The sequence below is a fragment of the Chaetodon trifascialis genome, chromosome 7 (assembly GCF_039877785.1).
Source record: "Chaetodon trifascialis isolate fChaTrf1 chromosome 7, fChaTrf1.hap1, whole genome shotgun sequence".
Taxonomy (NCBI): Eukaryota; Metazoa; Chordata; class Actinopteri; order Chaetodontiformes; family Chaetodontidae; genus Chaetodon; species Chaetodon trifascialis.
In genome coordinates, this window is record NC_092062.1 from 30,643,934 (window position 1) to 30,663,197 (window position 19,264).

The 19,264-nt window shown below is 49.0% G+C and overlaps 1 protein-coding gene across 1 annotated transcript in view; it reads right to left on the reverse strand.

Moving 5' to 3' along the window:
* plin6 (perilipin 6) overlaps window positions 1-13,680 on the reverse strand; it is a 14,781-nt gene extending 1,101 nt beyond the window's left edge. The window contains exons 1-7 of the mRNA XM_070965519.1: window positions 13,415-13,680; window positions 11,229-11,268; window positions 10,850-11,048; window positions 10,372-10,454; window positions 9,608-9,845; window positions 3,906-4,087; window positions 229-495 (exon numbers count right to left, since the gene is read on the reverse strand). Of these exons, the coding sequence (XP_070821620.1) occupies window positions 229-495; window positions 3,906-4,087; window positions 9,608-9,845; window positions 10,372-10,454; window positions 10,850-11,048; window positions 11,229-11,268; window positions 13,415-13,419 (1,014 nt within the window). The 5' untranslated portion in view covers window positions 13,420-13,680. The remainder of the gene's footprint in view (window positions 1-228; window positions 496-3,905; window positions 4,088-9,607; window positions 9,846-10,371; window positions 10,455-10,849; window positions 11,049-11,228; window positions 11,269-13,414) is intronic.
* Window positions 13,681-19,264: the final 5,584 nt, after the last annotated feature.

Here is a 19,264-nt window from a genome sequence, read left to right on the forward strand (position 1 = left end):
AAAGACACAAACGAGATGTGAATCAGGTCTCACATCAGTCATTCTCTTCACTCGAGCTGGAAGTTAGTTTAACATGTCAAAGAAACGTTTCACTTTCTGATCTGTGTCTGTCCAAATCAAATAAATAATACATCATACTCAAATAAAAGCCCCGAGTAAGAGCAGGTTCCCCATGTGCTTCAGGTGTGTCTCAGGTAGGCTTCAGGTGACCTCTCCTGCAAGTCTTACCATGTTGTAGAGAGGTGTAGCATTGATCACCAGCTGCAGGAAGATCTTGGAGAGTTCCTGCAGGTCTCTGAGCAGCTGCTGGATCTGAACAGGCAGCTCTATGATCTGACGTACAGGACGCAGCTCCGCTAACATGACCACCTGACCTCTGACCCCGGTCAGGGTCAGCTCTCTGAGACTCTCTGCCCGGTACACCAGCGCCACCAGGAGGCTCTGCAGGTACTGCAGCAGCTCACCAACCAGCTCCAGGACCTGACCCAAACCCACCTGTAGGGAAGAGACAAAGTCAACAGCTGACATGCAGCCACCAGGAGCCAGAGCGAGGCCCCATGAAGCCCCTGATCCAGAACCACATAATTATTATTATTATTATTGTTTTAACCTTGAACGCAGTGATAAGAAGTGACCCTTCTCTAAGCCCCACCCTCCTCAGTTACAGCTGCTACACCTGTAAAGCTTTCGACTCTCACACCTGCACCTATGGCGTTTACAGCGAGGAGGCCAAGTTACCATCGAGATTCACACCTGGTCATCGATCTCCAAGCAGAAAACAAAAGCAGCTTCTCATTTCTAGCTGTCAAGTGTGGATTTTGTCTTTTAAAATGATGACTCTCCTTAGAAGATTATGTTTATAAGGTAGCTAATGGAAGCTAATGCTAATGTTTAAACACTGTGTCAGCTGGGCAGATCATCCCCGACCATGTTTCCATGTGACACATTTTAAGACAAGAACCGTGTGAAAAGGTCTGAAATATGTGTTTAATGACTGAAGCTAAACCTACGTGTTGCAGCACAACATCAGCATCCTCACCAGCTGTTGATCCATGTCATGTATTCAAGGGAGCTGCACTGTTGGTTTGCTTCAGGTCACGTAGCATGGAATTAAAAATAAAATCTGAAATAATAAAATGTCGGCTACCTAAAACGTGAGCTGTTCGGATAATTACGATAGAAAAACAGACTTGGAGCAGCAGGACAGCAGTTTTTCAAACAGTCTGCTTCACTTCACATGATAGAAAGATTTGAGGATGTGAGGAATCACGACGTAAACATGACGTAAACACAACGGAAATACGATGGAAACATCTCGGAAACATGACGGAAATATGAAGTAAACATGACGTAAACATGACGGAAACACGACGTAAACACGACGCAAACACGACGGAAACATGACGTAAACACAATGGAAACACGACGGAAACGTGAGGGAAATATGATGGAAAAATGACAGAAACAAGTCGGAAATACAACAGAAACATGACGTAAACACGACGGAAACATGACGGAAATACAATGGAAACATCCCAGAAATATGATGGAAACATGATGGAAACATGACGCAAACTCGACGGAAACATGACAGAAACTTGACGCAAACACAATGGAAACATGACGCAAACACGACGGAAACATGACGCAAACACGACGCAAACACGACGGAAACATGACGTAAACACAATGGAAACACGACGGAAATATGATGGAAAATGACGGAAACATGTCAGAAACCAACAGAAACATGTGATAGATGAACAGCTCGACGGGAGACCTGACCATCGTCTTCTTCCTTTGCAGGACGTTTGGGAGGTCGAGGTCTCAGCGTTGATGTTGGAACCAGCTTTCTCTCTACGAGCTCTACAACACGAGCAGTTCTGTTCTGACGGACATGTGATCCAAACAGGATCTGACAGCTCTCCAGCAGAGTCCAGCTGGCAGCGGATAAGAGAGCAGGAGATCTGGATTCAAACCATTCACAGCTGCCGAGCAGACACATTTTAGAAGGATGAAGAGTGAATCGGGATGTTTGATGACCAGCACTCGCAGACTTTCAGCTTGGTCCTGTGGGGACGATGAAAGTCCTCAGATGGAGGAAACAGCATCGAGCCAATCACGTGATAAATCTGTTGCAGATTCAGGATCTTGTTGGTCTCGTTGCCGTGGACACAAACAGTCTGTTCCTGCTGGTCGGAGACAAACAGTTTCTGGGCCGAAGCCTCAAGGTCTTCTGGGGACTCGTCGGGTATTTGGGTCAGACAGAGACGGCAGGTCGTGACCTCTGACAAACAGCCAGAACAACATGTGATGACGGCAGATCTGTACCAGGATGCCTGCCAACACACACACAGCAACAGGCCTGTGAGGCTGCTGATTGGCTCTGACAAAACGACCACTGGAGTCGTCGCTCCTCTGAAACACTGACGGCGGCGTTTCTGACAGAAGTGATCAGTTTGTCTTTAAAAAAAGTTCACGCTGCAGGACCGTCATAAAACATCAGAACTCTGCCCCCCCGAGCTCAAACACACTGACACTAAGCTAATGAAGCTAACCACCTGCACCTACCTGTCCAGCACAAACCAGGCCAACTCCCGCCGCTCTTCATCCTCATCCTCACCTTCAGTCCCAGCAGGTGAAAGCCAACAATGACTCTTTGGAACGAATTCTGCTCCATCACACCGTATCTGTTTTTTGGCGGTGGAGGCTTGTGGTCACCTGGTCTACCTTTTTATAGAGTCCAGACCTCAGACCTCACCTGTGTGCTGTCATTGGCTGGAGGCTGCACCCCTACAGAACACAGAGGCTGCAGCAGAGGGCAGATAAATCCACCAATGCACACTTGTACTGGGTCACCAGCGTCTGCACGCCGGTGTCATGGAAACTTTAGATGTCTTCTGGACGGGACCCTACGAACCAGACCAGTTCTACAGAGAAAAGTGCAGCTGTGGTTTGTTTGTTTCCTCCTGGAGACAAAGTGGATCCAGTCCAGAATCTGTCCTCATGCTGCATGTTGATGCTCAGCACCAACATCTCCGCCTTTCTCCATCAGTCTAAGCTGACAACTCCCAAAAACAACCAACCAATCAGATCTCAGAAGGTATGTGGGCAGGTAAGTACGAGAAGGTCGTTTTTCTGCATCGTTCATCACACCCATGAAAAAATGGTCATATTTACTGACCAACATGACCAACTTCAACGAGCTGAACATCAACGTTTCTCCACCTCTGATGTGGACGTGCTGAACTTGTTCTGGAACAGCTGATTATGTCCACATCCAGTGGTTGGACACTGTCCAGCACTGATAACAGAGAGCAGAGCAGAGGGCAGCAGGACTGTCATGGTCCACCAGCTGAGACGCTTCATGCAGCACGTAGGCAGAGCCTCAGTGAGACCTCGGCCCCGTGCAGAGGACGCTCATCTCGTATCTTGAATCAGCTCATTTCCTCTGAGCTTCCTGTCTGTTTCACCCACTAACGAGCACGACGAGCAGAAACCTCACATGTAAAAGAGATGTCAGCGGTTTGTGCTCACGTTGAATCGTGAGGCTGGCTGAGGTGTGACCTCTGACCTCTCCTCATCACTGAAGTCAGAGCAGCTTCTCCTTCGGACTCGGTCACATCTTTGAAATCGTGTTAATTACCTTCAACCAACCTAATAAACGTTGATGATTTCATTCTCGGTTGGACTCTGTGTGTGTTTCTTAGCACGCTAATGGACAAACAGCTGATGGACCAGTTTCCAGACTGGTTGAACTGGAGTGAGCCAGCCGCTGATTGGCCGTTGTTGCTCTTGTTTCTGGACTCTATGGGTTCGGGTTTTTGTGTTTTTCAGCTCACGTTCACTCTGACTTCTCTCAGCTCAGCTCGTCCTTCAACCAACCATCAAACTCAAGTTCTCACCCTGTTGGCGGCGTCTCCCAGCGTCCTGACGGCGCTCTGCAGCTGCTCTCTGACCTTCATCAGACGGTGATAGAGCTGCAGGCTGAGGCTCAGCAGGAGGCTGCGGACCCTCGTCCACAGACTGGGCTCGTCGTCATCGTCTTCGTCCTCGTAGTCCTGGACCCTCATCTCCCACTCGCGACCTGACAGACCACAACCACAGTTTATTCATTCGCTCTGAAATCAGACACCTGAGAACCTAAAACCTGTCAGAAGGTTTCCTGTGATCCAGCTGATCCTTCTGGACCTGTGAGGAGCCTCAGGACCAGAACCTTCCAGAACCCAGACTGAACTCTCTTTATAGTGTCAGGCCACCTTCATCCAGGTGCATCATCGCTGCCACTTGAAAATCCACCCCAGAGCTACAACTGAGCCTGATCACAGACACTGAAGCACGTGTGAAGGTGTTCAACTTTGCAGGTCCTGAACGAGCTGCTGGGCAGCAGATCTACAGGTGCAGCAGCACAGTGATGCAACCGCTGCTCCTCCACAGGTCAGCACAGTTCAACATGACGACGACGATGATGATGGTGTTTCTCCATGTTAATGAGCACAATTTCTTCTTTTTCACCTTAAATCCCTTTTAACATCGATCAATACAAACACCTTCACATCTATCTATCCTCACTTCCTTCTTTCCTTCCTCGTCTATATTCTGTGTTTCTGTGTCCTGATCTTTTCCACAGCTGTAATCTTAATAATCCTCCCCCTCCTGGGGCCTCCTGGGGCCTCCTGGGGCCTCCTGGGGCCTCCTGGGGCCTCCTGACGCCTCCTGACGCCTCCCTGTGGTCAGATCAAAGAGCAGTGGTGTCTCAGCGCCCTCTGCTGGTCCTCTTCACAGCGTGCAGGCTGACACACTCATCCAGTGGAAACTGGACAAAGTAATACTGTAAAGTAACAGGAGTTTAAATCAGGACATGTGGAGACATGTCCAGCGTCTCTGTCTCTCTTCTCTGTTCAGTCAAATTCATTAGTACAATTTTCACAGTTGTTTTGAGGTACACATCTAGAGTATGTTGGAGTACTTCAGTTGAAGTACTGTCCTCTTCTAGAACATTCTTTATTGTCATGTCCAAACAAAGGGAGTCAAATTTGTTTGGGGACGTTCTGTCCGTCCCTGTGAGCTCCTGTCCCTCAGACTCAGGTGACGGTGGGCCGACCAACACCTGAAGAGCCTTTTGACTGATAGGCCAAACGTCTTCTCCAGCATCTGCAGTTTAACTTTGTCCTCGCAGAAATGTGGTGACTCGAGAGAACTGAGAGAAACGCCGTAACCAGTAGCAGCTGATAGCAGCTGGTCTGCTGAGGGTGAAGCTGCAGTGGAAAGAGGGAAATGGAGAAATCATGAACTCACTGGGCTCATAGAGCATCCTTATCAGCACTCTTATCAGGGCCTTCTGGACGGCCCACGACCTTGCAGGTGTCTGTCTTTGCAGGTGTCTGTCTTTGCAGGTGTCTGTCTTTGCAGGTGTCTGTCTTTGCAGGTGTCTTTACAGGTGTCTGTCTTTGCAGGTGTCTTTACAGGTGTCTGTCTTTGCAGGTGTCTGTCTTTGCAGGTGTCTTTACAGGTGTCTGTCTTTGCAGGTGTCTTTACAGGTGTCTGTCTTTGCAGGTGTCTTTGCAGGTGTCTGCCTTTGCAGGTGTCTGTCTTTGCAGGTGTCTTTGCAGGTGTCTGTCTTTGCAGGTGTCTGTCTTTGCAGGTGTCTTTGCAGGTGTCTGTCTTTGCAGGTGTCTGTCTTTGCAGGTGTCTTTGCAGGTGTCTGTCTTTGCAGGTGTCTGTCTTTACAGGTGTCTGTCTTTGCAGGTGTCTGTCTTTGCAGGTGTCTTTACAGGTGTCTGTCTTTGCAGGTGTCTGTCTTTGCAGGTGTCTTTGCAGGTGTCTTTGCAGGTGTCTTTGCAGGTGTCTGTCTTTGCAGGTGTCCGTCTTTGCAGGTGTCTTTACAGGTGTCTGTCTTTGCAGGTGTCTTTACAGGTGTCTGTCTTTGCAGGTGTCTGTCTTTGCAGGTGTCTTTACAGGTGTCTGTCTTTGCAGGTGTCTGCCTTTGCAGGTGTCTTTACAGGTGTCTGTCTTTGCAGGTGTCTGTCTTTGCAGGTGTCTTTGCAGGTGTCTGTCTTTACAGGTGTCTGTCTTTGCAGGTGTCTTTGCAGGTGTCTGTCTTTGCAGGTGTCTGTCTTTACAGGTGTCTGTCTTTGCAGGTGTCTGTCTTTGCAGGTGTCTTTACAGGTGTCTGTCTTTGCAGGTGTCTGTCTTTGCAGGTGTCTTTGCAGGTGTCTGTCTTTGCAGGTGTCTGTCTTTGCAGGTGTCTTTGCAGGTGTCTGTCTTTGCAGGTGTCTGTCTTTGCAGGTGTCTGCCTTTGCAGATGTCTTTGCAGGTGTCTTTGCAGGTGTCTTTGCAGGTGTCTGCCTTTGCAGATGTCTTTGCAGGTGTCTGTCTTTGCAGGTGTCTGTCTTTGCAGGTGTCTTTGCAGGTGTCTGCCTTTGCAGGTGTCTTTGCAGGTGTCTGTCTTTGCAGGTGTCTTTGCAGGTGTCTGCCTTTGCAGGTGTCTTTGCAGGTGTCTGTCTTTGCAGGTGTCTGTCTTTGCAGGTGTCTTTGCAGGTGTCTGTCTTTGCAGGTGTCTGTCTTTGCAGGTGTCTGTCTTTGCAGGTGTCTTTGCAGGTGTCTTTGCAGGTGTCTTTGCAGGTGTCTGTCTTTGCAGGTGTCCGTCTTTGCAGGTGTCTTTACAGGTGTCTGTCTTTGCAGGTGTCTTTACAGGTGTCTGTCTTTGCAGGTGTCTGTCTTTGCAGGTGTCTTTACAGGTGTCTGTCTTTGCAGGTGTCTGCCTTTGCAGGTGTCTTTACAGGTGTCTGTCTTTGCAGGTGTCTGTCTTTGCAGGTGTCTTTGCAGGTGTCTGTCTTTACAGGTGTCTGTCTTTGCAGGTGTCTTTGCAGGTGTCTGTCTTTGCAGGTGTCTGTCTTTACAGGTGTCTGTCTTTGCAGGTGTCTGTCTTTGCAGGTGTCTTTACAGGTGTCTGTCTTTGCAGGTGTCTGTCTTTGCAGGTGTCTTTGCAGGTGTCTGTCTTTGCAGGTGTCTGTCTTTGCAGGTGTCTTTGCAGGTGTCTGTCTTTGCAGGTGTCTGTCTTTGCAGGTGTCTGCCTTTGCAGATGTCTTTGCAGGTGTCTTTGCAGGTGTCTTTGCAGGTGTCTGCCTTTGCAGATGTCTTTGCAGGTGTCTGTCTTTGCAGGTGTCTGTCTTTGCAGGTGTCTTTGCAGGTGTCTGCCTTTGCAGGTGTCTTTGCAGGTGTCTGTCTTTGCAGGTGTCTTTGCAGGTGTCTGCCTTTGCAGGTGTCTTTGCAGGTGTCTGTCTTTGCAGGTGTCTGTCTTTGCAGGTGTCTTTGCAGGTGTCTGTCTTTGCAGGTGTCTGTCTTTGCAGGTGTCTTTGCAGGTGTCTGCCTTTGCAGGTGTCTTTGCAGGTGTCTGTCTTTGCAGGTGTCTGTCTTTGCAGGTGTCTTTGCAGGTGTCTGCCTTTGCAGGTGTCTTTGCAGGTGTCTGTCTTTGCAGGTGTCTGTCTTTGCAGGTGTCTTTGCAGGTGTCTGCCTTTGCAGGTGTCTTTGCAGGTGTCTGTCTTTGCAGGTGTCTTTGCAGGTGTCTGCCTTTGCAGGTGTCTTTGCAGGTGTCTGTCTTTGCAGGTGTCTGTCTTTGCAGGTGTCTTTGCAGGTGTCTGTCTTTGCAGGTGTCTGTCTTTGCAGGTGTCTTTGCAGGTGTCTGCCTTTGCAGGTGTCTTTGCAGGTGTCTGTCTTTGCAGGTGTCTGTCTTTGCAGGTGTCTGTCTTTGCAGGTGTCTTTGCAGGTGTCTGCCTTTGCAGGTGTCTTTGCAGGTGTCTGTCTTTGCAGGTGTCTGTCTTTGCAGGTGTCTTTGCAGGTGTCTGCCTTTCCAGGTGTCTTTGCAGGTGTCTGTCTTTGCAGGTGTCTGCCTTTGCAGGTGTCTTTGCAGGTGTCTGTCTTTGCAGGTGTCTGCCTTTGCAGGTGTCTTTACAGGTGTCTGTCTTTGCAGGTGTCTGTCTTTGCAGGTGTCTTTGCAGGTGTCTGTCTTTGCAGGTGTCTGTCTTTGCAGGTGTCTTTGCAGGTGTCTGTCTTTGCAGGTGTCTGTCTTTACAGGTGTCTGTCTTTGCAGGTGTCTGTCTTTGCAGGTGTCTTTACAGGTGTCTGTCTTTGCAGGTGTCTGTCTTTGCAGGTGTCTTTGCAGGTGTCTGTCTTTGCAGGTGTCTGTCTTTGCAGGTGTCTTTGCAGGTGTCTGTCTTTGCAGGTGTCTGTCTTTGCAGGTGTCTTTGCAGGTGTCTGCCTTTGCAGATGTCTTTGCAGGTGTCTTTGCAGGTGTCTTTGCAGGTGTCTGCCTTTGCAGATGTCTTTGCAGGTGTCTGTCTTTGCAGGTGTCTGTCTTTGCAGGTGTCTTTGCAGGTGTCTGCCTTTGCAGGTGTCTTTGCAGGTGTCTGTCTTTGCAGGTGTCTTTGCAGGTGTCTGCCTTTGCAGGTGTCTTTGCAGGTGTCTGTCTTTGCAGGTGTCTGTCTTTGCAGGTGTCTTTGCAGGTGTCTGTCTTTGCAGGTGTCTTTGCAGGTGTCTGCCTTTGCAGGTGTCTTTGCAGGTGTCTGTCTTTGCAGGTGTCTGTCTTTGCAGGTGTCTTTGCAGGTGTCTGCCTTTGCAGGTGTCTTTGCAGGTGTCTGTCTTTGCAGGTGTCTTTGCAGGTGTCTGCCTTTGCAGGTGTCTTTGCAGGTGTCTGTCTTTGCAGGTGTCTGTCTTTGCAGGTGTCTTTGCAGGTGTCTGCCTTTGCAGGTGTCTTTGCAGGTGTCTGTCTTTGCAGGTGTCTTGGCAGCTGCTTCTCTGAGTGGCCTCATATAGCCTTACTGTCTGAACGAAGGCCTTTAAGCATGAATTCTCTCATAACCCGTATTTGTGAGTTTTACTGTAACTACCAATGAATCGATCCTTATAATCTCACCATGGTTTTGATATAATCCTGCAGTGCACTTAATGACAATTCTACTCTGAATTGTGTTCTTATTACTCTTTATTATGCTTTATTATTCCTTTTAAAACAGGCATGAGTAACAGCTACGACATCATGGTGTCTAGGGTTGATAAAACTCCTTTTTTAGAGATCAGAAAACCCGAAGCAGAAACGTAACGGTCAAACCTGAAAGGACAAAAGAAAGGAATGTCCTGACATGTCCTGACATGTCCTGACATGTCCTGCTGCTGAGGCCTTTTGCTGAGTCAGCATTAAGATAAGGAAGAAAAAAAGGAAAACCAAGAGAGATCATAACTATTGGACAATACTTAGGACGCCCCGGAGGCTTGGTTAAAAAAATAAATAAATAAAAGACAACGCCCGGATCGTCTCACAACCTGTCCTCCTTTCCTGTCGACATTAAAGTCTTTGCTTCCAGACTTTCTGACTCCTGCTGATTTTTCCTGGACAATTGGACGGTTGGAACTTTGATTTTTGGTCTGTGTGGTCCAGCTGCTGTTAAACTTTACTGTCCCTGTGCCGTTCAGTCACATGATGCGTTACCTGTTACCTGTTACCTGTTACCTGTTACCTGTTACCTGTTACCTGTTACCTGTACCGGACCCTTTCAACCCTGTGTTTCTGGAGTAAAGGACTTTTTTCCCAGAATGCCCCTGTACTCACGCAGCGTGGGTGGGAGAGGCAGGTAGTAGGCAGTGGCGTCCTCCAGACGACTCAGCACGTCATCGAATCCAGACGTCGCGGCTCGGCCCACCTGCGTGTCCTGCAGCACCTGAACGGCCGTCCAGGCCGCATCAGACAGACGCTCCAGCTGATCCAGAGCGGTGTCCAAACCGTCCACCACCCACAGCTGCATGTCGTCCAGGGTCAGGAAGAAGGCGTCCTTCAGGTGACCCACCACCTGAGGACGAGGAGACAACACCTGGTCAGCAGGAACAGTTTTCAGATCTGCTCACAGCGGCTGCTCATTGGTTCTGTGTGAGAACCAGAGCACATGACGGGGATCCACCTGTCAATCACAGCCTCCTCTGGCCTGCTAGACTGACTGCTTTATGAGTCGCCCCCTGCTGTACAGACACCAGAGAAGAAGAAGCAATCCCCTTAATTTGTCACACACACACACACACACACACACACACACACACACACACACACACACACACACACACACACACACACACAACACACACAAACACACACACATTATGCACTGGTGAAAGTCCTTCCTCCACCTTTAACCTGTCCTGGTCGTCCTTCCTCCGTGGCAGACCGGCGCCCGGGACCCAGTTCTCTTCGTCACCATTGGTCGCAACATGCAACACGACCTCCACTGTCCTCATGGGCCACCGTCCACTGAACGAGCTGCTCAAAATGATCAATTTCCTGTCAATCAAATCACCTAAGAGATGAAGACCAAGGGGACAAACCTCGTCTGTTGATTGGTTCAGGATGGGGAAGTTTCTCTCCAGACGGTTGAGGCCAACGAGAGCAAAACTGTTGGCAACTTCAACTGGACAGAGAGACAGAGGGACAGAGACAGACAGAGAGTGAGAGACAGACAGAGAGAGATGGAGACAGACAGAGAGACAGAGGGACAGAGACAGACAGAGAGACAGAGACAGACAGAGAGTGAGAGACAGACAGAGACAGACAGAGAGAGACAGAGAGGGACAGAGAGGGACACAGACAGACAGACAGACAGACAGACAGACAGAGGGACAGAGAGCACATTAGCAGTATTATCAATAGTGTCAGCAGTAGTATGGGGGCTGTGGCTCAGGAAGTAGAGCAGTATGAGCAGTAGTATCAGTAGCAGTAGTATCAGTAGCAGTACGAGCAGTAATAGTATCAGTATCGGTCTGAGCAGTATCAGTAGTAGTACGAGCAGTATTTGTCCTCACGCACTCTGCGGCTCCAGACTCTGGAGGAGGGGCGTGGCTCTCCTCATGGCGATGTGGGAGATGCTGCGGACGCCGACCTCGGCCACTCCTCCCATCAGACCCAGCAGGGGGTAACGACCTTTGACCTGCGAGTACGCCGACGTCACTGACTGGACCGCCGAGCGGACCAGAGGCAGGCTGGACGCTCTCAGCACGGCGTTGGTCTGAAACATGTGACATCACCGCAGCGAGAAGTCAGCTTTCATAGGGATCAACCAATCACAGCACAGCCTGCCTGTCTGACTTCCTGTCTGACTTCCTGTCTGCGGCTCTCAGCTCTAAGCTCATTGGCTCCTCCCACCCACACTCATGGACGGAGGTTTGGGCGCCGCGTGTGGACTGACCTCGTGACGCTGATGATCCGACATGTCTCCTTCACCAAATCTGAGGACAGACAAACAGCAGACATCAGACTCGTGACTCTGGACTCCTGGAAACCGAAGCTTCAGGCGGCATGAGGCAGTCAGCTGCTGAGCCCGCACAAAGATGGCCACTGTTCAGCCGCGAGCCGCGTCCAACCGCCATTTTCTGATCTGACCGCGGCGGCCGACACAGAGCTCTCATTCAGCGCTCAGAGGGAGGCGCCGAGAACCAACTGATGACTGTGAAATAAGCTGTGAGGAAACAAACAAACAGACAAACAAACAGACAGACAGACAGACAGACAGACAGACAGACAAACAAACAGTCAGACAGACAGACAGACAGACAGACAGACAGACAGACAGACAAACAAACAAACAGTCAGACAGACAAACAGACAGACAAACAAACAGTCAGACAGACAGACAGACAGACAAACAAACAAACAAACAAACAAACAGTCAGACAGACAGACAGACAGACAAACAAACAGTCAGACAGACAGACAGACAGACAGACAGACAGACAGACAGACAGACAGACAGACAAACAGTCAGACAGACAGACAGACAGACAGACAGACAGACAGACAGACAAACAAACAGTCAGACAGACAGACAGACAGACAGACAGACAGACAAACAAACAGTCAGACAGACAGACAGACAAACAAACAAACAAACAAACAAATAGTCAGACAGACAGACAGACAGACAGACAAACAAACAGTCAGACAGACAGACAGACAGACAGACAGACAGACAGACAGACAAACAAACAGTCAGACAGACAGACAGACAGACAGACAGACAGACAGACAGACAGACAGACAGACAGACAGACAGACAAACAGTCAGACAGACAGACAGACAGACAGACAGACAGACAGACAGACAGACAGACAAACAAACAGTCAGACAGACAGACAGACAGACAGACAGACAGACAGACAGACAGACAAACAAACAGTCAGACAGACAGACAGACAGACAAACAAACAAACAAACAAACAGACAGACAGACAGACAGACAGACAGACAGACAGACAGACAGACAGACAGACAGACAGACAGACAGACAGACAAACAAACAAACAAACAAACAGTCAGACAGACAGACAAACAAACAAACAAACAAACAAACAGACAGACAGACAGACAGACAAACAAACAAACAAACAGACAAACAAGCAAACAGACAAACAAACAGACAAACAAGCAAACAGACAGACAAACAGACAGACAGACAGACAGACAAACAAACAGACAAACAAGCAAACAGACAGACAAACAGACAGACAGACAGACAAACAAACAAACAGACAGACAGACAGACAGACAGACAGACAGACAGACAGACAGACAGACAGACAAACAAACAAACAGTCAGACAGACAGACAGACAGACAGACAGACAGACAAACAAACAAACAAACAAACAAACAGTCAGACAGACAGACAGACAGACAGACAGACAGACAGACAGACAGACAGACAAACAAACAGTCAGACAGACAGACAGACAGACAGACAGACAGACAGACAGACAAACAAACAAACAAACAAACAGTCAGTCAGACAGACAAACAAACAGACAGACAGACAGACAGACAGACAGACAGACAGACAGACAGACAGACAGACAAACAAACAAACAGTCAGTCAGACAGACAGACAGACAGACAGACAGACAAACAAACACACTCCTCTGATGTTTCTGACATCAGCGACGACGTGAAGGCCAATCAGACGAGTGACGATGAGGAGAAAACAACGTGTTTCTGATCTTCATCAAACCGTGTGAGGAGCAGAAACCCTCAGACGACGAAGACGCAGCGTTCGTCAAACCACCTTCATCAACGAGCGAAGGACGCTTCTTTTCTGCTGTCTCCACTCGTTTCAGAGCCGTGAGACGCTCCACAGACTGACGCCGCAACAGAGGACACGTTTTCTGTCTGCGTCCTCCAATCCCGTCACTCGTGTCCTGACCTCTCAGGTTCATGCTGGGGCCCCCGCGGGGCATTCAAACTCTTTACAGACGGAGACGCTAAGAAGCTGATTCCATCACATTTTAACAGACGCATGACAACATAAGATAAGATAAGATAAGATAAGATAAGATAAGATAAGATAAGATAAGAAGATTTACTGGTGGTTTCAGCTCTTACCCCATCGGGCGGTCTGACGAGTTCCTGCAGCAGAAGAGCCGAGCGATGAAGACGGTGACAGAGACGAAGGTTCTCTCGCTGTCTGACCTGCCGCTGAACAGTCAGGACGGGTTTTGAGGGTGAAATCAGCAACCTGATTGGACAACCTGCGCCGTGACATCACTGGTGATGATTCAGAAACAGAACGAGTTTGTTTCTCTGTGGAAACCAATCAATTAACAGAGACTGAATGAGGCCGTTTAGGAGGAAGAGGAGCACAAAACCACACACACACACACACACACACACACACACACACACACACACACACACACACACACACACACATACACACACATCAACACACACACACACACAGACACACACACACACATCAACACACACCAACACACACACACAGACACACCAACACACAGACACACACACAGACACACACACACACACACACACACACACACACACACACACACACACACACACACACACATCAACACACACCAACACACACACACACAGAGACACACACACACACACACACACACACACACACACACACACACACACACACACACACACACACATATCAACACACACCAACACACACACACACACAGACACACACACACACACACACACACACACACACACACACACATACACACACATCAACACACTCACACAGACACACACACACACATCAACACACACCAACACACACACACACACAGAGACACACACACACACACATGCACACACACACACATATCAACACACACCAACACACACACACAGACACACAGACACATACACACACACACACACACACACACATATCAACACACACCAACACACACACACACACACAGACACACACACACGCACACACACATGCACACACACATACACATATCAACACACACCAACACACACACACAGACACACACACACACACACACACACACACACACACACACACACACACACACATATCAACACACACCAACACACACACACACAGAGACACACACACACACACATATCAACACACACCAACACACACACACACACACACAGAGACACACACACACACACACACACACACACACACACACACACACTGAGTTTCATAAAGGCTTAAAAATGGTCTGATGATGTCATCGACTTCGGCGCCACAAGCAGCTGTTACTGACATTTCTGTTGACACTCATCTCCATGGTGATGTACTGGTGGTGTGTGTGTGTCTCTCTTTGTGTGTGTCTCTGTGTGTGTATGTCTCTCTGTGTGTCTGTGTGTCTCTCTGTGTGTTTCTCTGTGTGTGTGTCTCTCTCTGTGTGTCTCTCTGTGTGTCTGTGTGTCTCTCTGTGTGTGTGTCTCTCTCTGTGTGTCTGTGTGTCTTTCTGTGTGTCTGTGTGTGTGTCTCTCTCTCTGTGTCTCTGTCTCTTTGTGTGTCTCTCTCTGTGTGTCTTTCTGTGTGTGTGTCTCTCTCTCTGTGTCTCTTTGTGTGTCTCTTTGTGTGTCTCTCTCTGTGTGTCTTTCTGTGTGTCTGTGTGTGTGTCTGTGTGTGTGTCTCTCTCTGTGTGTGTCTCTCTGTGTGTGTCTCTGCGGGTGTGTGTGTTGGCGGGAAAGCGTCCGTGTTTTCTCAGAAGACGTCCACGCTGACGTGGACAGCCTGGAGGACGTGGACCAGCAGACCGCAGAGCCTCGTCATGAAGGGCTCAGTGTGGGAGGCCTTCATGTGACGAAGAGGATGACAGATCGGCCCCGAATCGCTTCGACGCGCTGATCTGATGCTCTTTCTGAGGAAGATGAGGGAGAGGCCAGAGGAAGGTCACCTCATTGGATCTTTATCTCCCTCGTCGTCGAGAGTGTGAGACGTTCTACGTTGTCCTTCTTCTCATCAGGTCTCCCCTTCAGCCTCAAACAGCAGCCGCCGCTAGCACAACGCTAACCGCTAACAGCTGGCTGACCTTCGTCCTCTGAGCTCATTACAGTTTTTGATCGTTGCTTGAACACTTTGTGCAAAACTTGGCTCAGTGTGTCGAAACAAACAAACAAACAAACAAACAAACAAACAAACAAACAAACAAACAAAATGTCACTCTGACAAAACGATCCACGCTTCCATCACGAGTACTTTCTCTAAAGCACGGCAGTCTTTATCTGCACTGTTTGTCCTGTCTCCAGTCTCACAGAGGACGTCCTCATCTGCACCTGCATGGCAACCTGGCAACGCAAGCACTGAAGCGTCAAGCGGCCAGCCAGCATTGACGCCTGTGAGTCCGTGAGTCGTGTTGGACTGTGAGGACACCTGCTGTCCAATGGGTCAAGAATGGAGACGCTTTTCAACCCCCCCCCCCCCCCCCCCCCCCCCAGCACACAAACACACAGGTACCTGTGGTCGTCTCTGGATGTATCTGTGTGGTACTGATACGACAGTACATGACCCTGATACTCGTTCCTGTACTGCTTCTTGGAGATGTTGTACTGTACTTAATGTGTCTGATGTGGATTCATGTTGATGAATACTTGCATACCTGCAGTATTTGCTGCCTCAGCAGGTGGAGACGGATCGTGTTGTTTGCTCTGACTGTTTGTACGGTGGTGAGCTCCTGCTGTTGGCTGAACAGGCTTTGGTCCACCCAGAAGCTCTTTGAGACGTTCTGTAGGAAAAAGAAACCTCAAATTGTTTTTGGTTTGCTTGTTTTTTACAGTACTGTATACACTGTACTTTACTGTATGTACCACACACAGTACTGAAACATCTCGGTATAATCACTGCATGTTTCACAGAACTTTATTGTATTTACTGTACTGTACTGTATACTGTACGCAGTACTGTAACATCTCAGTGGTACAGTACTGCGTACAGTATATGGTACAGTATTCTGTACTACAGTGTACTGTGTATTTCACAGATCTGTCAAAGTGTGTAAAGCAGCGTTAGCTGTTAGCTAGCTGTTGCTCAGCTGAGGCCTGTTTGCGGCTGGTCGGTGTTCAGTTTTGGAAGTATTTTCAGGTGTTTGAGTACTTCCAGTGACTCAGTGTGTTTTGTGTTTTGAAAGGACGTGTTGTCCCCGCGGTGCCCTGAGATTTCCTTTATGAACCCAGTGTCCTCTGTATGAAATAGTGTTCAGGAGCTGAAGTGAAAGCAGCACTTTGTTTAGTGTTTGGTTACACTGTGTTCAAGATAAAGTAAGAAAAACTTCTAGTTGTGTTACTTTGGTCCGAGCATGCGTCCATAGTCTTCAAGCAATGGACAAAAACTGTAAAGTCCTCAGTGAGCTCACTTCAGTGAGCAGCTGTTTGAGGAACAGCTGAAGGATTTCAAACCTGAAACCGCACATTTATGCTCAGAGAACGTCTCACTGCTGTCCAGGGTTTGATTCAGGCGTCATGGTGACACCTGCTGGCTAAACATTGGTATTACATCTGCCTGGAGAGGCTGAAGACCAGACCTGAGTCAGGATGTAAGACACCTTTCAAATTAAGAGCCAGAGCAGATTACAGCACTGCAAGCGCACACCTGGGCTCTGGTGTCAGGTGTCAGGTCTCTGGTCTCAGGTCTCTGGGTTCTGGTCTTGGCCTCCTTGCTTGTCGGCTCCATCGCCACCTCTTTGTTTTCATGTAGTCGTCCAGGTTTGTGGATGAGGCCAGCGCAGGTCCGCCTGGTCCCGCCTGGTCCTGGTCTGTGGCCTCTTCTTTAAAAATGGAGGAATGATTAGTTTGACTGATTAGCCAAATGATTAGCCTGTTAGCTTTGCTTTGTAGCAGTAACCTTCACCTGAAGCCGGGTTCACACGTGACGTGTGACTTCAATGAGTTAGCTTGATGTTTCCGCCATCTGGACGTCAGTCAGTCCAGATCCAAACTCACCTGAAGGATGACGTGAGTGTTTGAAGCCATGGCTGCTACCTGTGTGTGTGTGACTGCAGCGCCCTCTGCAGCGCCCTCTCCTCACAGGTGGAGGCAGCAGGCTAACCGCGTCAGTCAGGTGAATAACCTTGTGGTATGATCGTGTGCTTGTCGTAATCTGCTGACGTGAACCTGAGTGAGCCTGTTGTCCTGATCGTACAAAGCATCGTGACGTGCTGTTGTGCTGACGTTGTTCTGATGATAGAACAGAAGTCATCCTGTCTACAAACATGTTTTTAAATAATCTATCACCTCCTCTTCCTCCTCTGTCTGTCTGCAGGCGTCACAATAAACTCACAAAGACAACGAACAACTCTGCTTTTAGTACAAAGTCGTCAGAACACACGGAGAGCTGCAGACAGACAGCAGAGAAGCAGACGAGTCGTCATGCTGTGTTGCATCTTGGGACAGGTCTCCATCTTGTGAGGGAGACGCTGTTACCTGTACCTGCTGCGGAGGTTACCTGCTTACCTTTTGCCTGAATGAAAGCTGGTTAAATGAGTCACCTGAGAGGACAGACAGGAAGTCAGGTCGTTTCCGGACAGGAAACTTCATGATTAACGAGCCGTCAAACAGACGAGGCGTCAGACGTTCAGCCATGGCTAACTGGTTTTTATTTGCACGTCCAATTAGTGTTAACAAACCTAACACAGAGGTTAGCATCCAGGTCTACAGCAGGGGGCGCTCAAACACACGAAAGCTCCGAGGACATCAGACAGGAAGGAAACCAGCAAACATGTTCACATCTGTACAAATCTACAGTCCGTCAGTGGGAGTGGCGAGCGGAGAGCGGCCGCCATCGCTCACATTAACTCTGATCGTACCAAACGGCCGGAACAGCGCCACCCGCTGGAGGACTGACTCTTTTCTGCAGGGAAATGTCCACTAGAAGAAATCCTTTACAAACCAGAGCAAGTCAGGACAAATTTGGTGGAGAGGAAAATGGAAGTTGACAGAATGAAGCGGAGAAGCTGTGGCTGCAGGACGCTTTCAGACCAGTTCAGACCAGAAGAGGAGCCGCGTCCATTCGTCCCCACGCCATGATGACATCCAGCTGTTTCACAACCAGCTGCTGTTCCAGCGGAACTACGTGAAACGCAGCCAGCCAGAGGCCTGACGTCACCTTCAACCATCAGGTTACCTGTGCGAGCAGGAAGTCAGACTGTCAGGGACAGGAGGACACCGTGGAGACACACCTGGCTCCTGTTCACCTGTGCTGAGCTATCCCAGCATCAGCTCACACTTCACTGCCAGTGGACAGAAAGCTGGATGGACATGTCTCCATGTGCTGTTACAGACCTACAACTAATGTCCACCTGTTACAACCACGACCTGTCTCCAACCTGAACCACGTCCAATAGAGGACGAGCGAAACCTCGTCATGATTAATCTGGCTTTGGCAGATTCGCCCATCGTCCTCACGCGTCTATAAACACCGGCAGAGTAAAGTAAAACTCACCTGCTGCAGAATGACCACACAGGTCAAAACGCTTGAGCGGGGGGGGGGGGGGGGGGGGGGGGTCAAAGACCTGACATGCATGTGACCTCCAGCTGTCCGTCAGCAGCTGCTCATGACCTTAGCTTTGCATCGTGCTAACAGATTAGCTCCTCTAAATATTCAGGTAGCTCACCTGGCCTGACCTGACCCCCCCCCCCCCCCCCCCCCAATGATGATTCACTCTGTAAGATTTAAATCATGTTTCACTAAAATAACAGCAGATGATCAAACATGATGCTAACGTGTGACTTGATGAGTGAACAGTGAGTTAGCCTAGCCCAGCCTAGCCTAGCTTAGCATAATCAAATGTTTCTTCTCACTGTGAGCTGTTAACGTCACACATTAGTTTCTGCGCTGACTCTCTGTCCTGATTGGACAGAGATGCAGATGTTTCCTAGGAACAGATGTACACACGACATTTGTTCACTTTTAGCTGTTGT